The 27,519-nt window shown below is 43.9% G+C and overlaps 1 protein-coding gene across 2 annotated transcripts in view; it reads right to left on the bottom strand.

The window, feature by feature from the left end:
• Positions 1–27,519, bottom strand: part of LOC141092403 (EF-hand calcium-binding domain-containing protein 6-like) — a 266,005-nt gene that overhangs the window by 160,596 nt on the left and 77,890 nt on the right. For both annotated transcript variants that reach the window (XM_073578531.1, XM_073578540.1), the window contains 7 exons: positions 24,645–24,722; positions 20,590–20,757; positions 19,524–19,661; positions 18,388–18,488; positions 16,737–16,879; positions 11,261–11,457; positions 8,860–8,967 (listed from right to left, as the gene is read on the bottom strand). In XM_073578531.1, coding sequence (XP_073434632.1) covers positions 8,860–8,967; positions 11,261–11,457; positions 16,737–16,879; positions 18,388–18,488; positions 19,524–19,661; positions 20,590–20,757; positions 24,645–24,722 — 933 coding nt within the window. The remainder of the gene's footprint in view (positions 1–8,859; positions 8,968–11,260; positions 11,458–16,736; positions 16,880–18,387; positions 18,489–19,523; positions 19,662–20,589; positions 20,758–24,644; positions 24,723–27,519) is intronic.

Here is a 27,519-nt window from a genome sequence, read left to right on the forward strand (position 1 = left end):
CTTGCTAGAACATAATTCTATCAGTGCAGGAAGATACATGTGAACACTCTCTTTACTTTCATTCACCTTTTATGTCATAGAGAAGTTGGCACGCAGGTGATACCACTGGTGAGACAAATGTGTGGTTAACCCTGTTATCAGCATCATTGTGTTACTGGGACTGTTATTAGTGCACTATGGGGTTCTACCATGTTCTATTTTAAAGCAGAGTTCTTGGGGGACTTGGGGGTTCTACATGCAGCAACCTCACCATCTAGCTGTTTGCAGGTCTTGCCATGGTCAACAGTAAACAGTGTAAGGAACAGGACATCACATTTCCTTATAATATGCAGTGGCCACTTTTGGGTACTTCAAATCATGCACCTAGTCACTTCATTGGGAGATGAGCTGCAATATCCAAGAAGGGCCAATACACAGTGTACAGAGAAGCGGTAACCCAGCTCCATACATTTTGTTTAGTTTTGACCACTGCGGGACCTGAAAACTACTAAATGGTGTAATGCGCCCCCATCCTATAGTCTGCTTAGAAAGAATGATTTTTAAAAGGGATATTTTTTTAGCAGAGACATTTATGACATATCCCTGATTGCCCCTTTGGCACTCCATAGAAGAGAAGTTATGGGTGACTGTGTGCATACTGCTCTCTTCATTGTAGTTTATGAGGATTACAATAGGGATTTGAGGAACACGGCTTGAACATCGCACATGTAAGTCCCTCATGTTTTCTCTCATTGCGGTCTCCTTTGTCATAATAATGCCTTCATGACTTTTAGTTATATGCAATTTTTGCATGCATTAAAATGATTCATGCAGTGCGTTAATGATATGCCAAGTGGGTTTTATGCATGAGTAGTTTAGAGGTGTTTTTTTATGATAACAATTTATTTCACACTAGTGGGATTTTTGCTAATTAGGATAAATTGATCCCTTATTGTGTACTGTGTTTAATGATGTCCTTGCCATAGTTGTTTCTTTTATTAATGGCAGGCAATTGCTGATTAAAAGATTTTTATATGATTGTTTATGATATTCTTAATAAAATTGCTATTTATTACCAATTGGTTCTTGTGTTTTTTCTGCTCACTTTTTCTCTTGGAGTAGAGTTGTGAGTGGCAGTTACTGGATTTGTAGCTTTTCAGTCTATACTGATATTTGTGACCTTTCTAAACAAGATCCACGAAGGAAGAACGGTGAACCAGAATTCAGTGAAAAAAGCAGGGTTTTTTGTTTGTTTTGGTTACATGCTGTAGCACTACAAAGTGCAACTTTATCTGTTTGCTATGTATAGAGATGGCTACTCTTCCTTTGCACCTGTACACACCATCCTTCTGTTTGAAAGTGACAGTCAGACTTTTGTTATTGGGCGCAGTGACTCACAGCTCAGTTGTCCAATCTAGTGTCGGGGTGTACTGAGCGGTCGGTATTTTGATTGACAGCTCAGTTGTACAATCTAGTGCCGGGGTGTGCTGAGCTGTTAGTATTTTGATTGACAGCTCAGTTGTCCAATCTAGTGCCGGGGTGTGCTGAGCTGTTAGTATTTTGATTGACAGCTCAGTTGTACAATCTAGTGCCAGGGTGTGCTGAGCTGTTAGTATTTTGATTGACAGCTCAGTTGTCCAATCTAGTGCCGGGGTGTGCTGAGCTGTTAGTATTTTGATTGACAGCTCAGTTGTACAATCTAGTGCCAGGGTGTGCTGAGCTGTTAGTATTTTGATTGACAGCTCAGTTGTACAATCTAGTGACGGGGTGTGCTGAGCTGTTAGTATTTTGATTGACAGCTCAGTTGTACAATCTAGTGCCGGGGTGTGCTGAGCTGTTAGTATTTTGATTGACAGCTCAGTTGTACAATCTAGTGCCGGGGTGTGCTGAGCTCTTAGTATTTTGATTGACAGCTCAGTTGTACAATCTAGTGCCGGGGTGTGCTGAGCTGTTAGTATTTTGATTGACAGCTCAGTTGTCCAATCTAGTGCCGGGGTGTGCTGAGCTGTTAGTATTTTGATTGACAGCTCAGTTGTCCAATCTAGTGCCGGGGTGTGCTGAGCTGTTAGTATTTTGATTGACAGCTCAGTTGTCCAATCTAGTGCCGGGGTGTGCTGAGCTGTTAGTATTTTGATTGACAGCTCAGTTGTCCAATCTAGTGCCGGGGTGTGCTGAGCTGTTAGTATTTTGATTGACAGCTCAGTTGTCCAATCTAGTGCCGGGGTGTGCTGAGCTGTTAGTATTTTGATTGACAGCTCAGTTGTACAATCTAGTGCCGGGGTGTGCTGAGCTGTTAGTATTTTGATTGACAGCTCAGTTGTACAATCTAGTGCCGGGGTGTGCTGAGCTGTTAGTATTTTGATTGACAGCTCAGTTGTACAATCTAGTGCCGGGGTGTGCTGAGCTGTTAGTATTTTGATTGACAGCTCAGTTGTACAATCTAGTGCCAGGGTGTGCTGAGCTGTTAGTATTTTGATTGACAGCTCAGTTGTACAATCTAGTGCCGGGGTGTGCTGAGCTGTTTGTACAACTGAACTGTCAGTCAAAATACTAACAGCTCAGCACACCCCGGCACTAGATTGTACAACTGAACTGTCAGTCAAAATACTATCTAGTGCCGGGGTGTGCTGAGCTGTTAGTATTTTGATTGACAGCTCAGTTGTACAATCTAGTGCCAGGGTGTGCTGAGCTGTTAGTATTTTGATTGACAGCTCAGTTGTACAATCTAGTGCCGGGGTGTGCTGAGCTGTTAGTATTTTGATTGACAGCTCAGTTGTACAATCTAGTGCCGGGGTGTGCTGAGCTGTTAGTATTTTGATTGACAGCTCAGTTGTACAATCTAGTGCCGGGGTGTGCTGAGCTGTTAGTATTTTGATTGACAGCTCAGTTGTACAATCTAGTGCCGGGGTGTGCTAAGCGGTCAGTATTTTGATTGACAGCTCAGTTGTACAATCTAGTGCCGGGGTGTGCTGAGCGGTCGGTATTTTGATTGACAGCTCAGTTGTACAATCTAGTGCCGGGGTGTGCTGAGCGGTCGGTATTTTGATAGACAGCTCAGTTGTACAATCTAGTGCCGGGGTGTGCTGAGCTGTTAGTATTTTGATTGACAGCTCAGTTGTACAATCTAGTGCCAGGGTGTGCTGAGCTGTTAGTATTTTGATTGACAGCTCAGTTGTACAATCTAGTGCCGGGGTGTGCTGAGCTGTTAGTATTTTGATTGACAGCTCAGTTGTACAATCTAGTGCCGGGGTGTGCTGAGCTGTTAGTATTTTGATTGACAGCTCAGTTGTACAATCTAGTGCCGGGGTGTGCTGAGCTGTTAGTATTTTGATTGACAGCTCAGTTGTACAATCTAGTGCCGGGGTGTGCTAAGCGGTCAGTATTTTGATTGACAGCTCAGTTGTACAATCTAGTGCCGGGGTGTGCTGAGCGGTCGGTATTTTGATTGACAGCTCAGTTGTACAATCTAGTGCCGGGGTGTGCTGAGCTGTTAGTATTTTGATTGACAGCTCAGTTGTACAATCTAGTGCCGGGGTGTGCTGAGCGGTCGGTATTTTGATTGACAGCTCAGTTGTACAATCTAATGTCAGGGTGTGCTGAGCTGTTAGTATTTTGATTGACAGCTCAGTTGTACAATCTAGTGCCGGGGTGTGCTGAGCGGTCGGTATTTTGATTGACAGCTCAGTTGTACAATCTAGTGCCGGGGTGTGCTGAGCTGTTAGTATTTTGATTGACAGCTCAGTTGTACAATCTAGTGCCGGGGTGTGCTGAGCTGTTAGTATTTTGATTGACAGCTCAGTTGTACAATCTAGTGCCGGGGTGTGCTGAGCGGTCGGTATTTTGATAGACAGCTCAGTTGTACAATCTAGTGCCGGGGTGTGCTGAGCGGTCGGTATTTTGATAGACAGCTCAGTTGCACAATCTAGTGCCGGGGTGTGCTGAGCTGTTAGTATTTTGATTGACAGCTCAGTTGTACAATCTAGTGCTGGGGTGTGCTGAGCGGTCGGTATTTTGATAGACAGCTCAGTTGTACAATCTAGTGCCGGGGTATGCTGAGCTGTTAGTATTTTGATAGACAGCTCAGTTGTACAATCTAGTGCCGGGGTGTGCTGAGCTGTTAGTATTTTGATTGACAGCTCAGTTGTACAATCTAGTGCCGGGGTGTGCTGAGCGGTCGATATTTTGATTGACAGCTCAGTTGTACAATCTAATGCCAGGGTGTGCTGAGCTGTTAGTATTTTGATTGACAGCTCAGTTGTACAATCTAGTGCCGGGGTGTGCTGAGCGGTCGGTATTTTGATTGACAGCTCAGTTGTACAATCTAGTGCCGGGGTGTGCTGAGCTGTTAGTATTTTGATTGACAGCTCAGTTGTACAATCTAGTGCCGGGGTGTGCTGAGCTGTTAGTATTTTGATTGACAGCTCAGTTGTACAATCTAGTGCCGGGGTGTGCTGAGCTGTTAGTATTTTGATTGACAGCTCAGTTGTACAATCTAGTGCCGGGGTGTGATGAGCTGTTAGTATTTTGATTGACAGCTCAGTTGTACAATCTAGTGCCAGGGTGTGCTGAGCTGTTAGTATTTTGATTGACAGCTCAGTTGTACAATCTAGTGACGGGGTGTGCTGAGCTGTTAGTATTTTGATTGACAGCTCAGTTGTACAATCTAGTGCCGGGGTGTGCTGAGCTGTTAGTATTTTGATTGACAGCTCAGTTGTACAATCTAGTGCCGGGGTGTGCTGAGCTGTTAGTATTTTGATTGACAGCTCAGTTGTACAATCTAGTGCCGGGGTGTGCTGAGCTGTTAGTATTTTGATTGACAGCTCAGTTGTACAATCTAGTGCCAGGGTGTGCTGAGCTGTTAGTATTTTGATTGACAGCTCAGTTGTACAATCTAGTGACGGGGTGTGCTGAGCTGTTAGTATTTTGATTGACAGCTCAGTTGTACAATCTAGTGCCGGGGTGTGCTGAGCTGTTAGTATTTTGATTGACAGCTCAGTTGTACAATCTAGTGCCGGGGTGTGCTGAGCTGTTAGTATTTTGATTGACAGCTCAGTTGTCCAATCTAGTGCCGGGGTGTGCTGAGCTGTTAGTATTTTGATTGACAGCTCAGTTGTCCAATCTAGTGCCGGGGTGTGCTGAGCTGTTAGTATTTTGATTGACAGCTCAGTTGTCCAATCTAGTGCCGGGGTGTGCTGAGCTGTTAGTATTTTGATTGACAGCTCAGTTGTCCAATCTAGTGCCGGGGTGTGCTGAGCTGTTAGTATTTTGATTGACAGCTCAGTTGTACAATCTAGTGCCGGGGTGTGCTGAGCTGTTAGTATTTTGATTGACAGCTCAGTTGTACAATCTAGTGCCGGGGTGTGCTGAGCTGTTAGTATTTTGATTGACAGCTCAGTTGTACAATCTAGTGCCGGGGTGTGCTGAGCTGTTAGTATTTTGATTGACAGCTCAGTTGTACAATCTAGTGCCAGGGTGTGCTGAGCTGTTAGTATTTTGATTGACAGCTCAGTTGTACAATCTAGTGCCGGGGTGTGCTGAGCTGTTTGTACAACTGAACTGTCAGTCAAAATACTAACAGCTCAGCACACCCCGGCACTAGATTGTACAACTGAACTGTCAGTCAAAATACTATCTAGTGCCGGGGTGTGCTGAGCTGTTAGTATTTTGATTGACAGCTCAGTTGTACAATCTAGTGCCAGGGTGTGCTGAGCTGTTAGTATTTTGATTGACAGCTCAGTTGTACAATCTAGTGCCGGGGTGTGCTGAGCTGTTAGTATTTTGATTGACAGCTCAGTTGTACAATCTAGTGCCGGGGTGTGCTGAGCTGTTAGTATTTTGATTGACAGCTCAGTTGTACAATCTAGTGCCGGGGTGTGCTGAGCTGTTAGTATTTTGATTGACAGCTCAGTTGTACAATCTAGTGCCGGGGTGTGCTAAGCGGTCAGTATTTTGATTGACAGCTCAGTTGTACAATCTAGTGCCGGGGTGTGCTGAGCGGTCGGTATTTTGATTGACAGCTCAGTTGTACAATCTAGTGCCGGGGTGTGCTGAGCTGTTAGTATTTTGATTGACAGCTCAGTTGTACAATCTAGTGCCGGGGTGTGCTGAGCTGTTAGTATTTTGATTGACAGCTCAGTTGTACAATCTAGTGCCGGGGTGTGCTGAGCTGTTAGTATTTTGATTGACAGCTCAGTTGTACAATCTAGTGCCGGGGTGTGCTAAGCGGTCAGTATTTTGATTGACAGCTCAGTTGTACAATCTAGTGCCGGGGTGTGCTGAGCGGTCGGTATTTTGATTGACAGCTCAGTTGTACAATCTAGTGCCGGGGTGTGCTGAGCGGTCGGTATTTTGATAGACAGCTCAGTTGTACAATCTAGTGCCGGGGTGTGCTGAGCTGTTAGAATTTTGATAGACAGCTCAGTTGTACAATCTAGTGCCGGGGTGTGCTGAGCTGTTAGTATTTTGATAGACAGCTCAGTTGTACAATCTAGTGCCGGGGTGTGCTGAGCTGTTAGTATTTTGATTGACAGCTCAGTTGTACAATCTAGTGCCGGGGTGTGCTGAGCGGTCGGTATTTTGATTGACAGCTCAGTTGTACAATCTAATGCCAGGGTGTGCTGAGCTGTTAGTATTTTGATTGACAGCTCAGTTGTACAATCTAGTGCCGGGGTGTGCTGAGTGGTCGGTATTTTGATTGACAGCTCAGTTGTACAATCTAGTGCCGGGGTGTGCTGAGCTGTTAGTATTTTGATTGACAGCTCAGTTGTACAATCTAGTGCCGGGGTGTGCTGAGCTGTTAGTATTTTGATTGACAGCTCAGTTGTACAATCTAGTGCCGGGGTGTGCTGAGCGGTCGGTATTTTGATAGACAGCTCAGTTGTACAATCTAGTGCCGGGGTGTGCTGAGCGGTCGGTATTTTGATAGACAGCTCAGTTGTACAATCTAGTGCCGGGGTATGCTGAGCTGTTAGTATTTTGATAGACAGCTCAGTTGTACAATCTAGTGCCGGGGTGTGCTGAGCTGTTAGTATTTTGATTGACAGCTCAGTTGTACAATCTAGTGCCGGGGTGTGCTGAGCGGTCGGTATTTTGATTGACAGCTCAGTTGTACAATCTAATGCCAGGGTGTGCTGAGCTGTTAGTATTTTGATTGACAGCTCAGTTGTACAATCTAGTGCCGGGGTGTGCTGAGCGGTCGGTATTTTGATTGACAGCTCAGTTGTACAATCTAGTGCCGGGGTGTGCTGAGCTGTTAGTATTTTGATTGACAGCTCAGTTGTACAATCTAGTGCTGGGGTGTGCTGAGCTGTTAGTATTTTGATTGACAGCTCAGTTGTACAATCTAGTGCCGGGGTGTGCTGAGCTGTTAGTATTTTGATTGACAGCTCAGTTGTACAATCTAGTGCCGGGGTGTGCTGAGCTGTTAGTATTTTGATTGACAGCTCAGTTGTACAATCTAGTGCCGGGGTGTGCTGAGCTGTTAGTATTTTGATTGACAGCTCAGTTGTACAATCTAGTGCCGGGGTGTGCTGAGCGGTCGGTATTTTGATAGACAGCTCAGTTGTACAATCTAGTGCCGGGGTGTGCTGAGCTGTTAGTATTTTGATAGACAGCTCAGTTGTACAATCTAGTGCCGGGGTGTGCTGAGCTGTTAGTATTTTGATTGACAGCTCAGTTGTACAATCTAGTGCCGGGGTGTGCTGAGCGGTCGGTATTTTGATAGACAGCTCAGTTGTACAATCTAGTGCCGGGGTGTGCTGAGCTGTTAGTATTTTGATTGACAGCTCAGTTGCACAATCTAGTGCCGGGGTGTGCTGAGCGGTCGGTATTTTGATAGACAGCTCAGTTGTACAATCTAGTGCCGGGGTGTGCTGAGCTGTTAGTATTTTGATTGACAGCTCAGTAGTACAATCTAGTGCCGGGATGTGCTGAGCGGTCGGTATTTTGATAGACAGCTCAGAGGTCCAATCTGAGACTAGCAGATGCTGAACTTCCTTGAGGTGTTACTTGTTGTAAGTGATTACCCAGCTACTTAGCTAAGCTGTCAGCCCCAGATTTCTGCCAATTGTAGCATTTCCTCGGTGGTGCGCCTTGTAGTTCTGTGCTCTCTTTATTGAGCTATTGCTGCCTGACCTTGGACCTCCTTTGACCATCCGTTTACCTAGCCACTCTGTTCTGATCCGCTGTCTTTCTGGTATTCTAACCTCACACTGTTACTGCTACGCCTTTGTCTTTTCCCTTTTGATTATTATGTGCTTTCTTGTTATCTGACCCCAGAACGTTTGACTACTCTACCTCACAGCTTGTCTGTGAGTAGTGACTAGCGTCCAAAAACTATTATGACTTTTCCCCTTTTGAAATTAACATGGACATGACAGACCAGACTAGACTTGCTTGAAGACCTGATGCCTTATAACCATAAAGTTTACAAAATGTCCTCTAGGGGGCTCATTATCCCAAAAACTAGGGATGTGACATCAGCACTTGCATTGTTTATAGATGCTTTTCATTGTGTAATAATTATTATTATTATTTTTTATTATAGCACCATTTATTCCATGGCTCTTTACATGTAAGGCGGGATATAAATAATAAAAAACAAGTACGATAATCTTAAACAATACAAGTTACGACTGGTACAGGAGGAGAGAGGACCCTGCCCGCGAGGCTGTTTAACTGTATATAAATTTTATAATGTTTTTTCCCAACCTACACACCTCCCAAACTTATTCATTGCAGTCTATTTTACAAACTGCAGAATATGTAGATCATATAAATTCAGGATATAGAAAATTACGGTAACACAATTTAAAAGCATTTAAATTCTGCTTTCTAAGACACAGCTCACGCAGAGATGTAATGAGAAGAAAAAAATCATACTCAAAAGTTGCCAAAAGGGCCAAGAAGTCAGACTGGAAGAGGTTTGCAAGTCGTGCTTCCACTGCAGTTAGCGTAGACGAGGGACTAATAGCTCCTTCCCGATGAAATCTGCAATTGAAGAACAAATAAATGGTGGAAGACCAACCAGAGATGGGTAAATTCCGCGGGAGACATGTATGGAGCCAGAATGATAAACAGATAAAACTCATGTATAAGAAAATTGCCTACAAATAATTTCCCTTACATGCGTAGAGGCAGCAGACATAAGAAGTCCGTGTATAACAGTAATCTAAATCCGCAGTATTTGACATCATAACTAGTAGATTTTTTGCTGCTATGCCGTAGTTACATTATTCTAAAAATCAAATATGCATTCATCCAATATAGAAACTGCATTGATTCAATATGTAACTATGAAGTGCCACTACAATAGAAATGCAGTCTGTAGTGCCCCCTGATGGACAAATGTGCAAATGCAGGAAGTGATACAAATTTACCATAAAAAATGTAGAAAACCATCACAGAACCCACAAATAATACATACTTCTGTTATATTTTCCCGTTTATTAGTGGACTGCTGAGCCTCAAAAAGAAAAATAAAACATTGAGATTTGCATATAGTCTTTTAAGTTGATACATTTTATTAAAACAATATCTAAAATGAACTCAACAGTTCAGTTTAGTTTATGAAAAAAATTTTTTTATATTCTGTTCTTATTTAACCTTTTTCTAAGTTAAAAAGTATTGAGATAAAAATATCATAACTATCTTTCCAATGTGCAGGTGTTCTGTTTCTCTGTTATTGGTATAAAATATATGATTGTACAATATGTCCATATTGAATAATATATCCATAGTGTGTGGAACATTGTCCTGCTGTCATACATGCAGCCAGTTCCTTATTGGTTTTTATCTACTATATTGAAAAGCTTGGTCCACTATACTTTTCGATACAAGCGGATTCACAAACAAATTGCACTTTTTAGCCATTACGTCAATGGGCAATATGTACTATATTAAAGTATATTGTGTGTAGTATGCGGGGCCAGAAATATACCCATCCATATACACTATATGTATGTGCAAAATGTTACATACATATATATTCATTAATAATTAAAACATAGCAAGGCTACTTTCAGACTAGCGTTTGGAGGCGCAGAGCAGGGCCGCCGCTAAGCTCCGCCCCTGGCCGCGCCTTCTCCTGTCAGCTTCTCCTATGATCGCATGACGCTGCATGCGTCAGCGTACCCTATATTTAGCATTGGGTTCGCTGGCCGTGCGCTGGTATGATTTTGCTGGCGCTTGCGCCCTTTTGGCGCTGCGCCGAGCGCACAAAAATGCAACACAGTGCAGCGCCAAAGGGGTGCAAGCGCCGGCAAAATAATACCAGTGCACGGCCAGTGTACCCAACACTAAATATAGGGTACACTGATCGCGTGCAGCGTCATGCGATCATAGGAGGAGGTGACCGGAGGAGGCGCGGCCGGGGGCAGAGCTTAGCGGCGGCCCTGCTCTGCGCCTCCAAACGCTAGTCTGAAAGTAGCCTAATACTTTTTATTTTTTTCAAATCTGTTTTTAATAGTTTTTTTATTTTACTTGGAGGTGGGGCATTTTTCTGGGGTTACTGTTAACAGCATTTTTGGAGCTATATTTCACAGTTGCCACAAGGACTGTAGAGAGCAATAGAAAGCAAAAGAATAGACCCGATGACTTCTATAGAAAAGATTTCTAGGCATGCTCTGTGATCTTGTGATCTGTGATTTTGTCTGCCCTTATTCACACACTGAGGTCAACTTTGACACATGGTAAGATTTTTAATATTAGACAACGTAGGACCGTCCCGATCAGGGTCAACTTGTCGACGGTGGGATGGCTTTTATGCCATTTTTTTAATCAAAAACAGTATTACTAAGACCTCTGTGATATTTAGATGCACTTTTGCTTTTTACTTATTTAGTTACAGCAGGGTTTTTGCTCATTTTGTTTCTTATAGGTTCTGAATGCTCTGTGATCTGTGCAGAGATCATTGTGCAGAGAAGGAGGAGTAGGTGAGATGTGATCACCTATTGTGAATGATGGGTCCTGTGTTACCTATATAGTTGTATCTTTCACTATAATCCTGCCAGTGATGAAAATGAAAAGTGACCTGTGCAGAAAAGGAGGTATCATCTTAGTATTTGGCATAGTGAAAATTGCAAGATTTAAAAGATTTTTTTTGTAATATAGATTGCAATATGGAAAATAATTAAAAAAAAATCATAAAAAAATGTAAAAGTACATTTAACACAAAAGCTTAATATAAACAATGTGTAATTTTCCGATGACATATTCCTTTTAGGGTGATCATTAAAAGACTACAAATAATCGCAATACTTCTGTAAATGATCAGCATGGTTACCTATGGTTTGGGTCAGAGAGTATCTTGTGTGTGATGCCTTTCTCACTACGGTCTTGGAAATTTCTTAGTAGATCCATGTAGCTGATGCCGGTAAGAGAGTTTTCAAGCCCACATCTTGCCAGGAACAGGTTAAAGTGTTCGTCTTTTAGTTTTAGGTCAAACTTTTCCAATACTGTCAGAAAATCTTCTTTCTCAACCTTACGATGTAGAAAAAGGGCATCTAATATTGTGGATATTTCATATTATGTACATTTAAAATTAGGCAAACACAAAGCAGAAAAATGAATCCTTCTATATTGTTCAGCACATACCATAGATGGAGAATGTAATAAAAATACATTTTTAGACTGCTCCAATGTAGTTGTCATACAGTCATAAGTCAGAGGCCTCAATCCATGATAGCTAAAGGGTTAAGTAGTCTTTGATATCATACTAAACTGGATCCTGGGATTATCCAGTTAAAAATAAAAAAAATGTAACATTAACTTAAAATATTTCTACACAAGGGAATTTGTTAACAGACTATTGCTATGCAATCTGAGGACACCATGAGGCAGTGGCTGAGACACAAATTTCAGGGTTGTGTCATTTATTAGGCAGTGTGCTATTGTTTTCATGCAATGAATGTTTTATCACCAGGAGATTATCGCTGCCTGGACTACAGCTCACATGAGCTATGGTCTGACCACACACCCTTCTCTGATAAGCAGCTTACTGTCAAACTATTTTAACAGAAACTTTTGGTGTGGGAAGGGTTAGCTTTCTCTGCCATGCCACATTCTACATCTAAAACTCTGATTGTGTCACAACTTCTGCACCCTGTAAACTTAGTGATACATTGCTGGAATCAGGGTCTCTTTTACTACATCATGCTGCTCTCAGATGAGGTAGCAAAACCTGGTGACAGATTCCCTTTAAGGTACTCCTTCATTTTGGAAAGATGTGGCGCCCCTGAGGGCTCAGTCGCCACAGAGGTACTGCACCTCCTCCTGAGGTGTGGTATCCCACCATCCAGGTTAGGTGGAGACTCCTGACCACACTCCAACACCTGCACCCCACACCAAAAAGTAGTGTAGCAAAGCACCTTTGGCGGCTCCCTGCTTGGAGTATAGCAAAGCACCCATTGGTGGCTCCCTGCTTGGAACACGAAACGTGCTGGGAGGTGGGTGGAGTTAGATTACATTACAAGGTGCGGGAAGAGTTTAGCATTAGAGGTCAGTTGGTTGGAGGGCTAGAGAGAAGAAGATCCCCGGAGAGAGGGATAGATTGATGGAAGTGCTGCAGCAGATCCCAGTGATCTGGGTCTGCTGGCACGGGAAAGAGAGAGAGAGAGCAACATAGACTTAAAGCCTGATTCTCCATAGAAAGAAAGGATTAGTACGGAACGTGAGGAGTAAAAGAGAACAGAGGACGTGCGTGAGAAGAGGACCCTACCTAGAAGTTGTAGGCGCAAGGCCGGGGCCCGATCCCCGAGGTTGTATGGATACTAATGGTCCTGCAGCAGACACCGGAGGAATAGAAGTAGTGACCACTCTATTCCCACACAAGACTTGGGGGCACAACAGCAACTGGATAGTGAGCCGGGACTTAGTAGCAAGGAGTCCCCGAAGCAGGCCACAGCTGTCTGCATACAAGTAGAGTTCATAGGAACATCAGACAGGAGGAACTCTAGTGTAACTCAGTACTAGGAGTACTTCATCTAAAGGTGCTATAAGAGGAGACGTTCAGAAAGGCACATGTTGGCGGAGTGTTGGAGAGGAGTATTCCATCTGGCCTGGGGGTTGACTGAGTCCCTGACCAGGAGGACACGGCACGGAGGCAGGCACCTGTTTGTACAACAGACTGTGAGTAAAGCTTTGGAACTACATGCCCTGGTGTCCTCCACTTATTCCTGCGCCAACCTGTCCAGCACTGCTACATCCCTTGCGCCTGACACCACACCAACTACGTGTCACTTCACTTACTCTGCCCTGGGACGACAGCCCTGCCTGTGGAGGGCTATAACATCATTGCTGCACCACACCATCAGTCCCAGAGGATCTGCATGCAGCGTCGGCTTAACACCTCCCTTGCCGAACACCACAGGTGGCGTCACGAACTATTCATTTCCATTACAAAACATCATTCAATCTCCCTTTTACTTGGGCGCCCAGGGCCTCGGACCGGGTCACCGCTGCTGTGACTATCCCCTCTGAGAGACCGTCGCGGTACCGAGTACACCACAGCCCTGGGAGGGCGATCCAAAGATGTCGGACAGATGCTTGTTGGACCCACAGCTAGCTCTCATGAACGCCCTCCCTCATACATACAATATGTACGCTCAGTTAATAATAATAATAATAATTTTATTTCTATAGCGCCAACATATTCCCCAGCACTTTACATTTTAGAGGGAACTTGTACAGACAATAGACATTAAAAAATAACAATTATCACATAAACAACAGATACTAAGAGGAATCTATGAGGAAATAGGGGAGACATGAAAGGTGGATGGTAACAATTGCTTTAATTGAAATCGGGTGTTCATGTAATGCTGCATGAACCAGTTATCAGCCTGAATATTTAACAGTACAGACACGAGGGCTATTAAATGCATAAAGCGTATGAGAACATGACACAAGGAACCTGGTTATAGTAAAAATTTGAATGGGCAACACAGGGATAGTTAGATTATTGTGTTGAGGCGGTAGGCCAGTCTGAAGAAATGCGTTTTTAGGTCACACTTAAAACTGTGGGGATTAATCGAATTAACCTGGGTAGTATATTCCAAAAAATTGGCGCAGCACGTGAAAAGTCTTGGAGACGGGAGTGGGAGGATCTGATTATTGAGGATGTTACCTTCAGGTCATTAGCAGAACGGAGGGCATGAGTAGGGTGGTAGGTTGAGACAAGGGAGGAGATGTAGAGTGGTGCTGAGCCATGGAGTGCTTTGTGGGTGAGGGTAAGTAGTTTGTACAGGATTCTGGAGTGGATGGGTAACCAGTGCAATGACTGGCAATAGGTAGAGACATCGGTATAATGACTGGTGAGGAATATGATCCTGGCTGCAGCATTCAAGACAGATTGATGGGGGGAGAGTTTGGTAAGAGGGAGGCCGATTAGTAGAGAGTTACAAAAGTCCAGATGAGAATGAATAAGAAAAACAGTAAGAGTTTTTGCAGAGTCGAAAGTAAGAAAAGGTTGAATTCTAGAAATGTTTTTGAGGTGCAGGTAACAAGAGCGAGCCAGTGATCGGATGTGGGGGGTGAATTGAAGCTCTGAATCAAGTATGAGCCAAAGACAGCGGGCATGTTGCTGGAAATTAATGGTAGACCCACACATGGAAATTGCAATGTCGGGCATAGATAGGTTAGTAGCGGGAGGAAACACAAGCAGTTCAGTTTTTGACAGTTTCAGTTTCAGATTGAGGGAGGACATGATGTTGCAGACAGTGGAAAGACAATCACAGGTGTTTTCTAAAAAGGCAGGCGTGATGTCAGGAGAGGAGGTGTATAATTGGGTGTCATCAGATAGAGATGGTAGTGGAAACCAAATCTACTGATTATTTGTCCAATAGGTGCAGTATACACATAGAAGAAGAGGGGGCCTAGGACTGATCCTTGCGGAACCTCAACAGTAAGGGGAAGATGAGAGGAGGAGGAACCAGCAAAAGATACAGTGAAGGAACAGTCAGAAAGTTATGAGGAGAACCAGGAGAGAACGGTGTCCTTGAGGCTGATGGAGCGGAGCATAGTGAGGAGGAGCTAAAGATCCACAGTGTCAAATGCTGCAGATAGATCCAAGAGAATTAGCATGGTATAATGACCATTAGATTTAGCTGTTAGAAGATCATTAGAGACTTTAGTGAGGGCAGTTTCAGTAGAGTTTAGAGAGCGGAAACCAGATTGAAGAAGGTTGAGAAGAGAGTTATCTGAGAGATAGCGGATATGACGGGAGTTGACCAGGCGTTTGAGGAGTTAAGAGATGAAGGGAAGATTAGAGACAGGTCTATAGTTAGCGGCACAGTTTTGGCCGAGGGATGGTTTTTAAAGTAATGGATGTATGATGGCATGGTTAAATGAGGAGAGAAAGATACCAGACGAGAGAGAGGTTGAATATTTTTGTTAGGTGAGTGGTGACAGCAGGGTAAAGGGACTGAAGGAGATGTGATGGAATGGGGTCACTGGTGCAAGTAGTAGGGTGAGAAGATGCAAGGGGCCTGATCACTTCTTCTGCGACTGGTTCAAAATCAGAGAATGAGCTAGATGCAGTGCAGGAGGGAGGACAGCGCATGGTATGAGGGGATTGAGAGATAATTTCCTGTCGGAAATGGTCAATTTTTTCTTTGAAGTAACTGGCCAAACTGTCAGCGCGGAGATACGTGGTTGGGGCCTGCACTCTTGGGTTGAGTAGGGAATGAAAAGTGTTAAAGAGACATTTAAGGTTATTGGATAGTGAGGTGATGAGGGTGTTGAAATGGTTTGTTTGGAGAGGTGAAGGGCAGTGTTGTATGTTTTAAGCATAAACTTATAATGGATGAAATCTTCAGGTAGATTGGATTTTCTCCACAGACTTTTGGCGCACCTGGAGCACCGCTGTAGGAAACATGTTTGCAGCGTGTGCCAGGGTTGTCGCCGACTGTGCCGAGTTGTTCTATGTATAGGAGGTGCTATTTCATCCAGGGCACTTTGCAGTGTTTCATTGTAATGCTTCAGTGCAGAATCAGGACATGAGAGGAAAGAGATAGGGGCCAATGATGACTGCAAGTTCTTCATAAGCTTCTGGGTGTTAATGGCTCATATATTTCTATAAATGTGGAAAGTGGGGGTGACATGAGCGGGATAGAAGAAAAAATACTGGATAGTGTGGTATAGTCAATCAAAAAATGGTCTGACATAAACACTACACCTAAAAACAATATTTATTGATTCTTTAAAATTAGACCACAGACAATTTTAACACAGGCTGCAACCTGAGCGGGATGGCAGTTCTTAACCGAGAATGAAAGAAGGTTGTGGCCAGAGAGTGGGAGAGGGGAGTTTGTAAAATCATAGCAAAGCCGGGAGAAGACCAGTTCAATAGTGCATGCATTTTCAATGTAAAGAGAGAAGTAAGCTGCTGTTTGAGAATTATGTTGGTAACTTCTCTCATGACAATACAAAAGGATCACGTATTGAAATTTAATACTCCCCAATTCTTTGTCTCCCCCGATGGAACAAAAGAGGCTCCCATACACAATGCATGGTTGACAGTTACTGTGAAAACATTTCACCAATGACCTTCCTGGTGCTACCTATAGGGAGGGTTTACATGAATGCCGCCCCTTTCGGCCCTAAATGGCACATTTTTTAAAATTATTATGTAACATACTGTATTTTACTGTAAGGCTATACATAGAGTTTTGTGTCTGTATATATATGCAGTTTGGAATATTTTCTGCACAGTTTCAGTAAATGAACTACAACAATTTTATATAAAATATATTTCTACCCACCTTGCCAATTCTTTGGGGATCACGCCTTTCAAATTCTTCTTTCATGCTCCGAAAGCCTTCTCTGAATTTATCTTTTAACCATTTCTCAATATTGAGAGATGCTTTCCGCTCTAGTTCTGCCCGAGACATTTCTCTGGATTGTACTGATGGAATTGGAGAAGCGGATGATGAAACAGACTGAATCATGATTTACAGGCAATACACTAGTTACTAACCACAGAGCAGGTTTACATGTATGGCAATCATGTGAAAACATAAGGATAAAGTTCTGTATTGTCTGTCCTATCCAAGCCAGCATAATGATTAGGGGATTGTGAACCCTGATGTTTATAGATCCAGTAATATGGGCCCATAATCTGCTATAGGAAAATACTCTGGACTTCTAGGCGTTTCTACATAATTGCAGCTATAAAAAGGTTTTTCAATGATTTGTATGGAATCCATGAGAAAAAAATGTAATTCCCCAATGCATTTCACATTGCAGAGCCATAATGCTGCTACGAGAAAATAAAATGCTTTGCATCATATAGTAACACATAGCGCCTACAGTTTTTTTTAGATGGACTCAGGCTTGGACTGCCCCACAGGAGATCTAGGAGAATCCTCTGGTGGGCCCCTGTGCAAGAGTGGGCCATCACCCTCTTATATGAGCAGTACTTGGCACAATATACTTGAATCACTATGTACAGATAAAGGCGGCATCTTATTCATTTAGCAATCTACCCAATCCATTGTTACATGTAAATTTGTGATTGAGGATAATGTCACATTTGCATGTAGCTGAAAAGTGGGTCCCTGGAGTTGGTTACTGATCCAGTGATGGCCCCCATATGAACTGTGTGCTAACACACAAGGCCGACAAGACGGTCACAGCCATTACATTTGTTAATAATGACAACTTAATGAACCTCCTGTTAATTTGTTTTTATAAATTATGTTTTCATTAGAGTACAGTTTTATCTAATTCACAGGTAAGAGAAGTGAAGACAGAGTTTCTACCTCCATGCCCAATACATTTTCCAAAGAGCCACGGAAACATAAAGAAATCATTTAACATGTACTTAAGAAAGACTCGTAATGTCCTCAAAAAAATCGAGTTAAATACCTTGTAAAAAATACCTGAGCTCCCCTGACTCTGCCGCTCTTTTCCATTTTGCAAAGCGTCACTCCATTGCAGAGATATTTACACTTGTTGATTTCGGAGCTTACTACGTATGTGAAATTTGTGTTTGCAGTCCAACTGGGTGTTTCTGCAGAGTCTTATCTGGGGGCTTGTGCTTTCATCAAACTCTCTCTGACACTGCCAATCACAGCTCAGGGTCTGAGACTGTTAGGTCAGCTACAGAATTGTGATTGGCAGTGTGAGGGATGGAGAGGTGAAAGTGCACACCCCCAAGAAGACTCTGAAGAAATGCCCAGTTGCTCTACAAGGAGAGATTTCACATACTCTGCTCCAAAAAAAGCAACAAATGTGAATATCTCTGCAATGGAATGGCGCAGCTCAAAGCGGAAAAGAACGGCAGAATTAGGACAGCTCAAGGATTTTTACTAGGTACTGAACTAAATTTTTTTCGCAAGTACCAGTTTTCTTTAATGAACACGTGTGAAATGCTGCAGGAAAAGTGAGTTAATTCACTTTCTGATGTCCTACCTATAGTTTTTATTTTGCTTGATGTCTGGTTCTGTATTTCATGTCCAAGTCTTTTCAGCAGATAATCTGTCTTAATGACATTCGTTCCATCCACGTCGTATCTAATATAACCAATTAGACAAAATAAATTGCAATCCAAAGATATTTTAACCCATAACACAAACACTCCAGGAGAACAATGAACTGCATTAAATATGATTTCTGTGCATGTATGTAAAGGAGTGGAAGAGATGTCGACTTCCCCCTTGACGATCGTATTCTCATATAATGCATTGAGCAGTGTGTTTTATCTGTGATATGGCCTCCAGCATTTGGATAGCCTGCAGATGGGGTTAATTGTTAGGTCGGCTTATTTTGGTAGGCGTTAAGTGGGTATAGGAGATCAGTTCCTGATTGTGAGTTAGCTGTTGGAGATTATTGAAAGGAGACAGGAGCGTTTTTGCAGACCAGCATTAATTAAAGGTATTGTGCATGGAGAGGACCATAGGGGTTGCAACTTTTGTAGTAATCAAGTATCAAGTCGCAGAAGTAATCCTTCATAGCAGGCAAATGGGGACCCACATCAAGCATTATCTATACTAAATAAGAAGGTATAAATGTAGCCAGACCTGAGGGTCAAGCAAAGACTGGCCAGGTTGGAACACATCATCTCCTACAGAGTTGCAGCAACTTTAATACTAACACCCTTATGGGAATCCTGCACAGCATCCATATCTGGGTGGTCATTTAAACCTCTTCTCTTTCTGGGATTTTCAGTCCAGCTTTTTCTTTGTATAAGTGTGCATGCAGATATAGCTGTCAGTCACTGATTGGACCGCCCACTGGACTGAAAGTCCCAGAAAGAGCAGAGGTTTAAATAGTCAAAACACAGGTTATACTGGATCTTTTATCAAAAAAACTATATATAAATCTGGCAAGCTCCTCCTGCTCTATAATATGGAGCCTGCAGATTGGACAGCATTTTCATGGTGACAATTCCCTTTAAGGTAAGAAGTCCACTAGTGATACGTCACTAAAATCAGGGTTTGTGACCCTGCTTCATGCTGCTCTCAGATGAGGTAGCAAAACATGGTGATAGATTCCATTTAAAGACATACAAAAAATCCCCTATTTTTTATCACAAACAGAAATACAACCTTTTACAAAGTTTATTAAATTCATCATCTTCCAGACAGAATCCAAGTTTTCCAAGAATATCTCTGAACTCCAAGAGTAAGATCCTTGTAGAACCATCAGGCTTCTTCTCTGATATTACTTCAGTAAGTTCTGCAAACCTAGTTATAGAAAGTAATCAATTGTAAGTTGGATGTAAAATGTTTGATCTAACACAAACCTTAGGGACAATTTTGTATATAACTTGGAAAACTCCTTTAAAAAATACTACTGTACATCGAGGTGTCTAAACAAAATGGTTCATAAATAGAAATAGCAGTCAAATTTTGACAATGCTGCCAATTGGGTATTGTGTGCACTGCGTGATTGTTTTATGTACTGTATATAGTTTATGCCTGTACTTTTGAGAGTATAATAGAAGCATTCAAAGGTTTTCAGATTGCTAAAAATGATCATTTTTTTACTAGAAAAGTGGGGGGACACCAAGTGCAATAGGGTCTTATCTGGTGGAGAAATTGGTCTAGGCGAGAGGTATAGGAATTTCTCACGTTTTGGCAATGTTTAACCCACAACTGAGGAATCAAGGTGTGACAGCTCAAGTCAGGAAATCCCGCCGTGTAGAACAAGTGGTGGAAAATAGGGGTAGTAGTCTGCGCTGCTGTGCTAGATTTATGAAATATTCAGGACGTGATGAGGGATTAGATCATGCGGTTTTTTCTTGACGCGTTTCAAAGTTGAATCAACATTGTAGTTTTCCTGATGAAGAAGTTTGTTCAACTTTGAAAAGCGTGATCTAATCACTCATCACGTCCTCTGGATTTCTTGAATCTAGTACAGCAACACAGACTACTACTCCTACCCTCCATCAATTATTTTTTTAATTCATGTCTGTAGATTGAGCTGCAGGGTGGAGTGAGGCAACTCGATGTAACTTTGGAAAGCTTATTGATTCTTATAAACAAAATGTAATACGTAATTTGCCCTATGAAGACATTGTAGTTGTGGTTAAACATCTTCTACCAGCTTCCCCCACAAAAGACGGCTGAGGTGCACCCTCTCATTTGTTTAGATGATAGATACACTTCCTACTTCTGTTTTGTCTTCAGCTGAGCATGGACTTGGGAAGCCGTCATGTAAACCTCTCCTGCTTTTCTGTTGATTGGATCCAGCCAAGTCGGACGTCCTGATGGTACTGGGTGCCGAGCTGCTGCATAAAGCTCTTCAAATTTTATTATCATCTTCTCATCAAGTTTTAACCTACAGTCAGAAGAGAGGTAAATTTAACTGAACTTAGAAATGTACCACTATTCTATAAAAAAAATCCCACATAGAAACATTTTGTGGAACCTTAGTAAGATGTTTTTCCTATAGAATAATAATAATCCCCACAATCTACAATGTACAGGGAGGAGCAATGACCAATGATGAAGTAATCCTTTTAGAAATGAAGTCAGCTAATGAAACCCTCTGTGATTAACTACAGAGCTAGACTGGAGAGGGTTAAAAGGCTGCCTATGCACACACGTCCGATCAGACCACACATAATATTGCCCTCCAAGCGCCTTATCGCAGAAAAAAGATGCACTCCGTGGCATATTTTTAATTTCTGTGAGTTTCCTGATGTGTTTGTTAAAGGGGAGAAAAGAATGGCAGTGCTGGTGTGCTCATTCCATTGGGTTTTATGGGATGTCTGCAAACAGCAGAACACAAAATGCCTCCTCAGAATCACTGAATACCACAGTGCAGCACTAAAGACGGCCGCAGTAGCGGCAAACAAATACCTCAGTGCAGCCAGCGGCACAAAGTAACAAAGTACAGCACTAATACCTGCCAGCGGCACAAAGCAACAAAGTGCAGCACTAATACCTGCCAGCGGCACAAAGCAACAAAGTGCAGCACTAAATACTATTTTTTTATTCAAGGACTACATTTTACTGCAAGTATGGACTTGATTTCTGCATTATTGTTGCATTGTTTTTCCTTCTCTCCTCTCATTGCAGGTTTCATGATGTCGAGGAACAGAGTTGACTCTTTTCGTCGTACAATGACTTATGAAATCTGATGGTTTCAGACGGGGAGTGTTGTGTCCCACGAATGGGAACAACTTGCAATGTATATTTTTCTGTGTTGAGTTTTTTCTCCAATCAGCAATATTCCCTGTTGTTGCTTGGCAGAATTAGACTGTGTGAACATTGTCCCTATGTTCCTCCTGTAGTTGGGCTCTGTATTAGGTTGCTCCTCCTTCTTCCTTAGCTTTAGTCTACAGCAGCCATTACTCAAGACGCATGTGTACTGACCTGTAAATATTACTGTCATGCTCACGCCCCACTGTGCCACAAACCAGACTACCCTGGAAGGGGCGTGACTACGACAGCTGCCTTGGTTTTTGCTGGAGCCCCTGATGGTGAGGTTAGGCATGTGCAGCAGCCAGCTGTCAGGTGCCACTCCAGGGTGGTGTCTGGCTGTGGCTGCTGATCCCACTTGGGGAGACGGTGGCATGGCTGAGGCACTGGCAGGCAGGCACGGTCTAGACCTGAGCAGGCAGGCACGGCTGAGACACTGGCAGGCGGGTACGGCTGAGACACAGGGCAGGCTGGCATGGCTAAGACACAGGGCAGGCTGGCACGGCTGAGACACAGGGCAGGCTGGCACGGCTGAGATACAGGGCAGGTAGGCACGGCTGAGACACGGGGCAAGCAGGTACAGCTGAGACACGGGGCAAGCAGGCACGGCTGAGGCACGGGGCAAGCAGGTACAGCTGAGACACGGGGCAAGCAGGCACGGCTGAGGCACGGGGCAAGCAGGCACGGCTGAGGCACAGGGCAGGTAGGCACAGCTGAGACACAGGGCAAGCAGACACGGCTGAGGCACGGGGCAGGCAGGTGCAGACCTGTTCACACAGTGGGTGCTAGTACTGGTACAGACAGGAAAGAGTGGAGTATGACAGAACAGGTTTGGACCTGTTCACACAGGAGGAACAGGTATGGGTACTGACAGGAAAGAGTGGAGTATGACGGAACAGGTTTGGACCTGTTCACACAGGAGGAGAACCGCAAGGCTGCAGAGAAGAGTTGTAGAGCAGCAAGAGGTTCTGCAGCAGCAGAACCAGAACTAAGCTGAACCGCAAGAGTATGGAGCACAAGCACAGCCTAAAGAGTACAGAGCAAGCAGAGTTGCAAGAGAGCGGAGCACTAGCAGAGCCGCAAGAGTGCAGAACACAAGCAGACAGGGAGGACACAAGGAAAGACACAGCAGCGAAAGAAGTCAAAGACAAGGAGACAGACAGACAAAGGTAGGACAGAGTTCAGACAGGGCAACATTACGAGACAGGGCCAAGGACACAGAAACCAGAGTATACACAGTACAAAGCAAGGCTAGAACAAAGACACAGAGACCAGGATATTCTGCCCCCTGGAGGGCAGACAGAGAAGTACCAAGCAACGCTAGGAGTAAAGCCTCCAGAGAAGGAGAAACACAGAGCAAGACCTGGCAGCTCAGTAGCAAGGCACTGAGTTAACACATTGCACAGGCAAGGTTCCACTGGGTGGAGCTGCCCTAAATACTAGAGGGCTCTTGGTAATTGGTCAGGGACACATTAAACAGGTGCACCCTGACTCCATAAGAACCAGAGAGTTCTGGAGCTGCCCCCCTATACACACAGCCAGGAAACATGCACAGAGCAGATAGGAGACAAGCAGTACAGAGCACGGAGCTGGCAGCAGACAGAAATCACAGAAAGGCCTGGAGAAGTGAGTAAGGTGGTGTGTGGGGGATGGGAGGCCATGCAGTGATGCCAGCAGGGTTGTTACAGTTACTCCTTTTTACCTACTGTTCATTGTAAACTAATACAAGATTTTGGAAGAAAACAGCATCGTTTCTCCTGATCTTTCTACAGTTGCATTCGAGTTAAAACTATGTGCAGATGCCTGGTGGTGTGAGTACGAGTTATACAAAAAGCCGTGTATTAGAACGCTTCGAATTTGCATCCATTAGAAAGAGGCAGAATACCAGCAGCCCTGAAGAAATACCCCAGCACAGCACGATATACCTCCCCATCAGCACCAAACAAACATCAGCGTAAAGAACTAAATAACGCCGCCCGCTGAACCCCACAAATACCACTGCGGAGAAGAACCCTTAGCACTGATAGTCATTTGGTGGAGTAAATGACTGCGCAGGACCCCTATCTCCGGAAAAACATTATTCTCAAATAATCAATACTGGCCGGAAAAAAAACTTGTTTCTATAAATTATTTACAATTCTGTTTACAGTAGGTATTACAGTATGTATACACATCCCTAGGTAATGCTATTAATATAAGCAAACACAATGCTGCCAAGGGAACACAATGTTTTAGCAATTTTACACGCTTTCAAAAGACACAAATCCAATCTGTACATTGCTGAATTATTGATATATTTGCCTCTTGGTGCATATCTTATTCATTATTGGAAGTTTTGAAACAAGCAAGTCTAAGGGCCCCGTCACACACAGCGACTCACCAGCGATCCCGACAATGATATCAACTTGTCAGGATCGCTGGTGAGTCGCTACTTGATCGCTGGTGAGCTGTCAGACAGCTTCACCAGCGATCAGCACCAGCGACGCCGAGCGCCCGGCGTCACTGTGTACGTTAGTTACCAGCGTGCTGATGCAGGGAGCTGGTAACTAAGGTAAACAGCGGGTTTCTAAGCAGCGCGTGTCACTTAGAAACCCGATGTATACCTTGGTTACCAGCTCCCTGCATCAGCGCGCAGGTAATTAAGGTACACATCGGTGCTTAGAAACCCTGCGTTTACCCTAGTTACCAGCGCGCTGATCGCTGGTCTCCCACCTGTCACACGCAGCGATGCGTGCTGGCCAGTGTGAGACCAGAGATAAAAAAAAATGTCCTGGCTATTCCAGGACGATCAGCGATACCGGCAGGGGGGCCGGTCGCTGGTCAGTGTCACACACAGCGATCTCGCTGGTGAGATCGCGGTTGTGTCACAAAAATTGTGACTCAGCAGCGATCTCGCTAGCGAGATCGCTATGTGTGACGGGGGCTTAAATCCTGGCAAGAAAGCAAAATAAACAATAAATAAGACAATTAACAAGTACCAAACAATGGAGGATTTGATATTTTTAATAATAGGCCACATACCTTAAAAGAAGTTGCTGGAATGTTCTGGTACTTATTGGTTTTCCAAGAAATTTTGATAACATTATAAGCAGAACATCCCTGTAATAAGGCAAATATTACATTGGTTGACTGTACAGTGTCAGGAAACATTGCAAATACTGTGTAAGGCAGCGCTCACTGTATGTGTTGGGGGACACTCGCTTGGCAATGGTATTAAGGCACACAGGAACAGTTTCTCACTTAAGCAGACCGTCCCGTTTATTTAGACACAGCATAAACCGGACAGAGTACAGTCCGTTTCGTTACATCCACGAACATGAAAAGACAGCCGTCTGTTCCTCTAGCAGATACACCTCTCTGCCTTTCTTACAACCCCCTTGTCTGAGGTTACCTTCCAGGAGCTCTGTTCCACACGCTGACTCCTTGTCAGTCCTGACTTCCAGGGAAGCTGCCTCACTGGGATCACTGTCCCGAACGATGACTTGCTCAACAGGTCAAACCCGACAGTTCCAGACCCTCAGAAGGTCGGTAGCTTCCCCAATGCAGTTAGCCGTCACAGCCTCTGCAGGTACGTGGCCTCACCATGTGCTATTCAGGAAACTTGTCCTCTTGCAGGACCTTCCAACACAGAGACCACAGAGACACAGAGACTCACCCCTTGATGAGAGGTGTGTGGCTAGCCAGTCCCGCCCAGCTCTCCAGCTAACCCTGTAAACCCAGCACCTTACAAGCTAAACAAGGCTCGTGGAACTACAGGTCCCAGAGCAACATTTCAGACTTACAGCGCAGAGGACCTCCTCCTCTGTGACACATACCGGCCATTCACCACAACGCAGGTCACTGTCTCAGCTGTATACAGTAGTCTCCATGTTGGAGAGAAGAAGAGGAGCACACTTAGCAGCAGTTATGGGGAAGCACAAAAAAGCACGGTGTAATCAAATCTGAGTCCCTGATACATCAAGAGACGTTTGACCCTCCAGAAAGGCATATGTGAGTTAGGCTGGGTTCACTTAGCGTTCAATGATTATGTTGATGGCACGCTTTCTCATTGATTCATATATTGTGTATGCTTCTAAAGCACATGCATACAGAGGAAGTGCACTGTTGGCACAGACATCGCTTCAGTTCATGACAGGAAAGTCTTTTACCTGCCTATTTGCAGCACTTCACTGTCTATCACTATCACACTGGTCTCTGCTCTGATAGGTGTGAGAAGAATCTAATTAGAGCAGAGACCAGAAATAATGAAGCGCTCTAGAGAGAGCAGGGGAGACTCTTCTAATGAAGTGAAATTATGACTCCGGCAGCAACATTGACATTATCTGTCATGCCACAGCCTTGACTATGCTCTCTCTGCTCTCAGCAGCGAGCTCGAAGCATAATAATAATAATAAATTTTATTTCTATAGCGCCGACATATTCCGCACCACTTTACATTTCAGAGGGGACTTGTACAGACAATAGACATTACAGCATTACAATAATCACATAGATTATAACAAATACCAAGAGGAATGAGGGCCCTGCTCGCAAGCTTACAGTCTATGAGGAAAGAGGTAGACACAAAAAGAGGGTGGTAACAGTTGCCCTGATTGTATGGACCAGCCATAATGTTAAGTGTGTAACAGTACAGACACAGAGGGCTAATGGATGCATAAAGCATGTGGGAACATGATGCAGGGAACCTGGTTATGGTAAACCTTTTGACTGTGCCACACAGGGATAGATTAGGTTAATGTGTTGAGGCGATAGGCCAGTCTGAATAAATGCGTTTTCAGGGCACGCTTAAAATTGTGGGGATTGGGGACTAATTGTATTGACCTGGGAAGTGCATTCCAAAGAATTGGCGCAGCACGTGTAAAGTCTTGGAGATGGGAGTGGGAGGTTCTGATTATTGAGGATGCTAACCTCAGGTCATCAGCAGAACGGAGGGCGCGGGTAGGGTGGTATACTGAAACAAGGGAGGAGATGTAGGGTGGTGCTGAGCCATGGAGGGCTTTGTGGGTGAGGGTAATAAGTTTGTAGTGGATTCTGGAGTGGATGGGTAGCCAGTGTAATGACTGGCACAAGGTAGAGGCATCGGTGTAACGATTGGTGAGGAATATGATCCTGGCTGCAGCATTCAAGACAGATTGGAGAGGGGAGAGTTTGGTAAGAGGGAGACCGATTAGAAGAGAGTTACAATAGTCGAGACGAAAATGAATAAGAGAGACAGTAAGAGTTTTTGCAGAGTCAAAAGTAAGAAAAGGTCGAATTCTAGAAATGTTTTTGAGGTGCAGATGACAAGAGCGAGCCAGTGATCAAATGTGGGGGGCAAAGTAAAGCTCGGAGTCAAGTATGACGCCAAGACAGTGGGCATGTTGCTGAGGAGTATTAGTGGAACCACACACAGAAATGGCAATGTCGGGTATAGGTACATTAGTAGAGGGAGGAAACACAAGGAGTTCAGTCTTTGACAGGTTCAGTTTCAGATACAGTGAGGACATGATGTTAGACACAGCGTTTAGACAATCGCCAGTGTTTTCTAGAAAGGCTGGCATGATGTCAGGAGAAGAAGCGTATAATTGGGTGTTATCAGCCTAGAGATGGTACTGGAAACCAAATCTACTGATTGCTTGACCAAGAGGGGCAGTGTACAAGGAGAAGAGGAGGGGGCCTAGAACCGATCCTTGAGGAACCCCAGCAGTAAGGGGAAGGTGACAGGAGGAGGAACCGGCAAAAGATACAGTAAAGGAGCGGTCAGAGAGATAGGAGGAGAACCAGGAGAGAACGGTGTCCTTGAGGCCAATGGAATGGAGCATAGTGAGGAGGAGCTGATGATCCACAGTGTCAAATGCTGCAGAGAGATCCAAGAGAATTAGCATGGAGTAATGACCATTTGATTTAGCTGTTAGTA

Source organism: Dendrobates tinctorius, unplaced genomic scaffold (assembly GCF_039654945.1).
Source record: "Dendrobates tinctorius isolate UK_male_01 unplaced genomic scaffold, ASM3965494v1 ptg000008l, whole genome shotgun sequence".
Classification (NCBI taxonomy): Eukaryota; Metazoa; Chordata; class Amphibia; order Anura; family Dendrobatidae; genus Dendrobates; species Dendrobates tinctorius.